At 40.0% G+C, this 8,029-nt stretch overlaps 1 protein-coding gene across 2 annotated transcripts in view; it reads left to right on the plus strand.

The window, feature by feature from the left end:
* Nucleotides 1–8,029, plus strand: part of slc1a9 (solute carrier family 1 member 9) — a 42,351-nt gene that overhangs the window by 17,441 nt on the left and 16,881 nt on the right. For both annotated transcript variants that reach the window (XM_008416427.3, XM_008416429.3), the window contains 3 exons: nt 1,375–1,628; nt 4,305–4,410; nt 4,487–4,613. In XM_008416427.3, coding sequence (XP_008414649.2) covers nt 1,375–1,628; nt 4,305–4,410; nt 4,487–4,613 — 487 coding nt within the window. The remainder of the gene's footprint in view (nt 1–1,374; nt 1,629–4,304; nt 4,411–4,486; nt 4,614–8,029) is intronic.

Below are 8,029 nucleotides of genomic sequence, written 5' to 3' on the forward strand. Positions count from 1 at the left end.
CGTAACCAGAACTGAGCTCGTATTCAGGCTCATTTGCCTAATTAGGTTCTTAAGAATCCAAGTTCCTTAAAATTAAATGTACCATTGCAAAACAGCTAATTAGCAACAGATGCTGCTAGCAAGTTTAAAAGGCTTAAAATCAACCTTTTGTAACGAGAGCACAGTTAAAAAAACCAATAAACTCTTTGAAGCCTTGGAGGAAAAAGTGTTTGTTACTTATACGGCTACAAAATATTTAAATCGGCAACTTTTAGTAGAAATTTCCCCTAAAACAATCCCACCCTGGCTAAGTAATTTTATTTGTCCTGGAATATTTGAGTCATGTTTTAGGGACATGGTACCATTTTCAAAGTCTTCTTTATGACAGCTGATGGGTACCGGCGGGCGAAGCGGCATGCGGCTCGGGTTGTCGCTGAGGCAAAAACTCGGGCGTGGGAGGAGTTTGGAGAGGCCATGGAGACAGACTTCCGTACGGCTTCGAGGCGATTCTGGTCCACTATCCGGCGTCTCAGGAGGGGGAAGCAGTGCAGCACCAACACTGTTAATATTGGGATTGGTGTGCTGGTGACCTCAACTCGGGATGTTGTGAGCCGGTGGGCGGAATACTTCGAAGACCTCCTCAATCCCACCAACATGCCTTCTGTTGAGGAAGCTGAGCCTGGGGACTCTGGGTTGGGCTCTCCAGTCTCTGGGGTCGAGGTCGCCGAGGTGGTCAAAAAGCTCCTCGGTGGCATTTTCGTTTACATTTCATGAAGAAGGAAGTGGCCCTCAGTGTCGTCTTCAGAGGTTTCTGTGTCGTTTCCTCCAGTAGTTCTTGGTGCAGCGCCCCCACAGGCGAGGAGGGGAACAGCTGGCGCTGAAAAAACATTATCTTAAAGTGTTTTTGGTCTAGTTTCAAATAAGACAAATCTACCTTAAAAAACTTATTATTAACTTGTAAAAGTTAATAATTTCTTAATATTGATGAAAAACTATTTTCACTGGAAGATAATTTCACTTATAACAAGACAAACTAGAACGTTTTCATCAATATCGAGGAATTATTTACTTAAAAGAAACTCTTATTTCTTACTGAAAAGTTGTCAATTAGTTTTGTCTCATTTCAATTGTACTAAGAGATTTGTTTTAGAAACGTGGCAAGATGTTGTGTTTTTGCAGTGTGTTCAGAGGTTTGGATCATTTGATTCAGTGCATTGTGAAAGAAATCCACAGCTGAAAATAAAACAAATGTTGCAATTTTGGTCCCCAGTCGAACCAAGTGTACCAGACTATCAGGTGTAAAAACACCTCTAGATATGAGCTCTTTTTAAATAAAACCAGATAAAACGAAGATTTATCTTCAGTAACTGTAAATCCACTGGCTGTGACCTCCAGGTCTCGCCGGTCTTGACGCTCGCTCCAGTGGGAGGATGGGAAGCAGAGCCATGGTGTACTACATGTCCACCACTGTCATCGCCGCCATCCTGGGAGTCATCCTGGTTCTGGGAATCCACCCGGGAAACCCCAAACTGCGGGGCAGCGCCACGTCCTCATCCCCGAAGAACCAGGAGGTCAGCAGCCTGGACGCCTTCCTGGACCTGATCAGAAACCTGTTTCCTGAGAACCTGGTGCAGGCCTGCTTCCAACAGGTACTAAACATGTCTGGTTTTCATTCACAGGGCAGAAAATTCAGAAAGTTTCCTCGGATCAGAGTAGCCATTTTCATAAATGTAATTGAGTAAACGTAACTAGTTTCTGATGACAAGACAATGAGAAAAAGTGCAGCTTGATTGCAAAAATAGACTCTATTCTTTAAGGTTTGCAGAGCTGCTTCTGAATAAACCAGAACATTTCTTTAGTCTTTACTTTAAGTAGGCCATGATTTCCAGCACCATGTGTGGAGAAAACAACAGAAAATCACCCTGTACCATCTGTGAAGCACGGTGGTGGAGGGGTGGTCATTTGGTCCGGACGTGGGAGCATTCTAGAGTCAAATGTGAGTTTGGTGCAAACTGGGTCATCAACAGAGCAAAGTCCAGACCTCACGCTGATTTAAAGCTGTAGAGTGACCTTAAGAGAGGCAAACCTCAATGAAGCGAAGCATAAGCTGCTTATGCAAGTCGTGTTCTCTCTTTTTTTATAAACCGTAGTAGTTTTCGCTTTTAAAATGCCACATCTGCACAGGAATCCGCTGGCGAAAGCTGCCAAATCAAACCTCTTTACTCTGTTTTTTCCCATGGTAATCCATCCGTTGTCTTTCATTTCTCCCCCAAATACCGCTCCTTACATTTCTGTTTTACTGCTCCTTTTGTGTGTGAGCATCAGGGATTCATTAGTCATAAAAAGGCTGAATGTTTAAGTGGGAAGAAATCTTCCTTCCCCTTTCAGCCTTTTTGACTCTTTTATGTCTCTTTGTTGTTTTTTATGTTAGAAGCTCTTGTTCTCCGTTTGCCTTCTCTTTAAGGGTGACCTATTATGCTTCCTTGGACACGTTCGGATTGGTCTACAGCCTATACAAAACATGTTCATTACTCTTTTTTTGCATAAAGACATTCTTAGATAATGAGATTTTATTCAGAATTAGCTGTTTTTGAGGCTTTTTGTCACTTTAAACATGAAAATGGCTGCAAACAGATGTGCTGTTATACAACTGTACATCTTTGAAAAGCAGAAGTGGAGCCTCCTGCACATCCAAAAAGAATGCAGCAAGTGGTTTCCATGGCTACGTTCACACGGCAGCCTGAAGAGTGACCCTTATGCGACCTTTAACTGATTTTTCCACGACAGCCTGAACAACACAGATCTGATTTTTTTACAAATGCGACCCAGGCCGTTTGGATATGTGGTCCTAAATCTGATCCACATCAGAGCTTTTAAAATTTATCTCGAGTCTCTGCGGCCAGTTGGTGTCCAACCTCATTCACATGTGGGAGCAGGAAGAAAAACACCAACCACAGCGGACGGTAATGTGTTGGCTCCGACTGGGTTTTAAAAATCGCAAAAACTGGACTCCACCATTACCACCCGTGCTGACGTTACAGCGCCCACTACTGCGCATACGGGACACTTTCAGGCCGTTTGCACACGAGACATTCTGAAATGTGAAAATCGGATTTCACAAAAAAAAAATCTGAATTGAGAATTTGCAGTGTGAACGTAGCCTACAGTCAACAACACCAACGAAAAACGCTGGTCTTTTCCAGCAGCCATTATACAGCGCAAACAGTGGTAAAATCAGCTGAACAAACATGCTGGAGCTCTGCTGGGGTTGCTAGGTAACGGGGTGCCATTCCGCTGGGGTTGCTAGGCAATGGGTTGGGCTTTGCAGGCGTCGTTAGGTGAAGCTCAGTTCCTGCTGATTTGTGACAGTACATTGCAAAAAACCTTAATTTTACCAAGTATTTTTGGTTTCCAGTGTAAATATCTTAGAGCATTTGAAAGAAGACAAAACTAACTTACAAGTTATCTGCAAGACGTAGCAGGTAGTTTAAATTAATAATTCCTTAATATTGATAAAAATTACTTATTCCATTGGTGGGCCGCACAGTGGCGCAGTTGGTAGAGCTGTTGCCTTGCAGCAAGAAGGTTCTGGGTTCGATTCCCGGCCCCGGTCTTTCTGCATGGAGTTTGCATGTTCTCCCTGTGCATGCGTGGGTTTTCTCCGGATTCTCTGGTTTCCTCCCACGGTCCAAAAACATGACTGTCAGGTTAATTGGTCTGTCCAAATTGTCCCTAGGTGTGAGTGTGTGTGTGGTTGTTTGTCCCGTCTGTCTCTGTGTTGCCCTGCAACAAACTGGCGACCTGTCCAGGTGGCGACCTGTCCAGGTGAACCCGCCTCTTGCCCAGAACGTTACCTGGAGAGGAACCAGCAACCCTCCTGACCCCACTGAGGGACAAGGGTGCAAGAAAATGGATGGATAGCTTATTCCATTGGCAGATTATTTTACTCATAACAATAAGTGAAGTAATCTGCCAGTGGAAAAAGTAATTTTTAATTATTGACTCGTGTTTCTTAATGAAAAGTTACCTGTTAATTAGTTTTGTCTCGTTTCAAGTATACTAATATATTTGTACTGGAAGCTAGACCAAAAACACTTTTTACAGTGTACATTCAGAAGAGTTTTGAAAATGGTAAATGTCCAGACACCAAAAATCGTTAAATTATTGCCAAAATCGTCTGAGTGGGTTTTTTAAATGCTTGGAGTCTTTATAGAAGCAGACCCGAAAATGGAAGCACAAAAATGTGCAAAACGTAAATTTTGTATAAAAAGTTAAAGTTAATTCTCCAGCCGCTGAGATGTTATGAGCCTGAAATCCTCCTGTAGGTGCAGACGGTGCTGAAACAGGTGACGGTCACGGCACCTAACCAGACCGAGCCGGTGGTGGTGAACAGGAAAAGACTGGAATACAAATGGGGCATGAATGTTCTTGGTGAGTTCATAGCCACCAGGTTCTCAGTCTGCTGTTTGTTTTGGCAGTAAACTAACTCCTCTGTTTGCTCTCCAAGGCTTGATCGGCTTCTTCATCACCTTTGGGATCTGCATGGGCAGGATGGGCGAGCGTGGGAGAATCATGTGCGACTTCTTCAACATCCTGAATGAAATCATCATGACGATGGTTTCCATGATCATGTGGTCAGTATCTGCTTGCAGACACGTGTCTCTGGTTTTGCTCTCAGACGACGGCTTTGCTCTGATTTTGGGAAGATGCCACACAGAAGGTCAGCGGCGGGCGGTGACTAATGTTTACAGGAGGCAAATTGTGGGAACATGAAGACTGAAAAGGAAGATGGAGAGATTATGTTCACTGCAAAAACAGAATCCGACAAAGTTTATTTTTTATCTTAACACACTCAAACTAACTAATAAGTAACTTTTCAACTTGTTTTACGTCAATAATTCCTTAATATTGGTTAAAAAGTTTAATTCCACTGACAGATTATTTAGCTGATAACATGGGGAAAAATTACTTTAAGTGAATTAATCTGCCAGTGAAATTAGAACATTTTCATCAATAATACGGAATAATTGAGTTAAAACAAATAAAAAAGTTACTTGTTAGCAAAGGTGGGTAAAAATTTCACAGTAGCAAAACCTTAACATATTTTTACTCAAGTAAAAGTAAAAAGTAGCCGTACAAGAAATTATTCAATTAGAGTAAAAACGTATTTGGTAAAAAAAAATCTATTCATGTTACAAAACATCAGTTATTAAAAATGTAAAAATTACATCGTCAGACAAACCAAAATGCAAAGTTATGTCACATTTTTGGTATTTTAAAGATCAAAATGAAAATAATTCATTTAATTGGCATAATTTTAATAAGTTTTACAAATCAATTTTCTTTATACCAAACTTTAAAATAAGCTGCAGGTGTGTGTCTGTCTGATGAATTTCACTTTTGTTTTTCATTCAGTGGGTAGAAAATACAAAAATTTTACTCAAGAGTAAAAAATACTTTATGATAAAGTTATTCAAGTAAAAGTAAAAAGTACAGCTTAGTAAAAATAATCCTAAAAGTAAATTTGCTAGAAGGCCGACTTTGTAACTGACTTTATGTGACCTTGAGGGTCCAGGTCAGAGGTCAAAATGACACCCATTTTTCAGGTCTGATCACGAGTTTGCATATTTCTCCTTAGATCCGAAGATTATAACTTCAGTTTTAAGCATTTATTCACCTAAACGGAAGTTTTTACATCGATTTGAAAAGTTATTTGAAAATTAATTTTGTCTGATTTCAAGAGTATTAAGATATTTGCGGTAGAAAGGAAACAGAAATGCTTGGAAAGAGTTAGTGTTTGTGCAGCAGGGCGTGTTGGTGAGGGACACGGACAGATGGAAGGAGTTAGGCTCTGGAGTCTGTGGTATGCTGGGGAGTAGCAGGAGCCATGTATCGGACTCCCAGGGGAGCCGGGGTGGAGAATCTCCAAAATGAAATGGATCCACCAGCGGGCAGAGGAGCAGCTTGGCGGCGGGGAATAAAAGGAGAGGAGTTGTTGAGAGATGCGTGTGAAAGCAGGACTTCAGAGCAGAAAACACGAGTTGAGGCTTTGCAGGACTCCGGATAAGTTGTGCAGAAATAGACGATGAAGTGGCACTTAGAGGAGGGATGGGAAAGGAAACGGGGAGACGGAGGAGAAACGGCAGCTCTCACTGTAAAAACACAAAACCTCCCAGCAGGATCAGATTAAATTAACTTTTGCCTACATGTAGGTTGTAAGAAATAAAATGTTGTCTATATTTTTACTAGAAATAAAGATATTTTTCAAATAATTAAATAGGTAGTGAATTCAGAAACCAGATACCTACGGCTTTTTCTTGGGTTAATTTTGGTTTTGACGCTTATAAAGCCGTGACCTTTGACTTTTAACACCAAATCTTACCAAGTAATTTCATTTTAGTTTCTGGTGGGTGATATCTTGAAATAAAATAAAACAAAATTTCAAGTTCCACCACATATAGGAGCTTGTTTTAAATGAATAATTCCTTTAAAATTTTTGAAAAAGTTCCAGTTCCACTGAAAACATCTAGTATTGTTCCTTACTTGAAACAAGCCTTTATATTGGGCTGAAAAGTTACTTGTAAGTTAGTTTTGTCTTATTTAAAGTGTCTTAAAATATTTACACTATAAACTAGATCAAAAATACTTGATAAAATGTTGTGTTTTTGCAGTGTTGTTCATGTTATAACATTTGAACACTGAAAAAAACACCAAATCTTACCAAGTGTTATTGATGGAAAAAGTACTTTTTTTGGAACAAACACAGAAATATTGATGTTGTTCTGAAGAATTTTAATCTTAATCTCTAACCCTTTTTTGGCAGAAATTTACTCCTCCTGTTTTTCTAATACGTCAACGTACAAAAACTAACTTGGAAATAACTTTTCAGGAGGATATAGTGGATTGTTTAATGTAAATAACTCCTTAATATTGATGGAAAACCTCTATTTCATTATAACACTGGAAAAATGTCTTGTTAGAAATTACATAATCCGCCAATGTAACTGGTACTTATTTTTAAAACCAACATTAATGAATTGTTGACTTTTTACAAGTGTGTTAAGATACTTGGACCGAAAATATTTAAGATCTGGCGTTGCTGCAGGAGACAAAGTCTTAGTTTTACTGTAAATGAAATAATCTGCCAGTGACACCAGGATTTCTTTTTACCAATATTAAGAAATTATTGACATAAAATAAGCTCCAATGTCTTGCTAAAAAGTTACTTTTAGTTAAGTTATTTTTGTACAATGAAAAATGAGTAAATTTCAGCCAGTAATCGAAAATTAGTTTGAAAAATCTTTCAAATTTCCTCCAAATCAACATTGAAATTTCTGAGTACGTTTTCATCAATATTAAGGAATTATTCAGCTTAAACAAGTTCTTATGACTAACATATTTGTATTGGAAACGAGACCAGAAATACTTGGCAAGGTTTTGTGTTTTTACAGTGCATGTGCAGCTGGACTCCAAAGGAAACTGTGTCCTGTTCGCATCACTCACTCAGCGTAAACATTGTAGTCAGGGCGAGCCAAACACAGACTCCTCTGTAAACAGAAGGAAAAAAAACGCCTCCATCCAGCCGGACGCTCCAACAAACAGCAACTGTCCGGGATTTCAGCGCTGCGCAGCTGACCTGCAGCCGCAGGCCGCCGCTCTGATTGGCCCAGCCGCAGGGGGGCGGAGCCTGAAGGCCAGAAGAGCGGTCTGAATTTATGAATGGGAACAACTGTGCTGCAACGCGTGAAACCAGAGATCCCAGTATGAGTCAGAGGAAATGCTCCGCTGGGGGAGAATTGGTCCAACATCCATCCGTCTGTTTTGTGCAAAGCACCTGCGTACTAAATGACGTTTTTTTCAACTATCAATTTATTTAAAAAACTTTATTTTTCACTCCAGTTTATGATCCCGTAGCTAAAAGCTAATTTGGTGCTTTCAACATTTTCCTGATTTTATTCCAATAATAATTAAATCTGTGAGTTTCCACCTGTAAAATTCTAAATGATTCTTGATCTCGACGTTGGTTGTATGTTTTGATGTTGGATGAATA

Source organism: Poecilia reticulata, chromosome 8, assembly GCF_904066995.2.
Source record: "Poecilia reticulata chromosome 8, P_reticulata-male-v2, whole genome shotgun sequence".
Classification (NCBI taxonomy): Eukaryota; Metazoa; Chordata; class Actinopteri; order Cyprinodontiformes; family Poeciliidae; genus Poecilia; species Poecilia reticulata.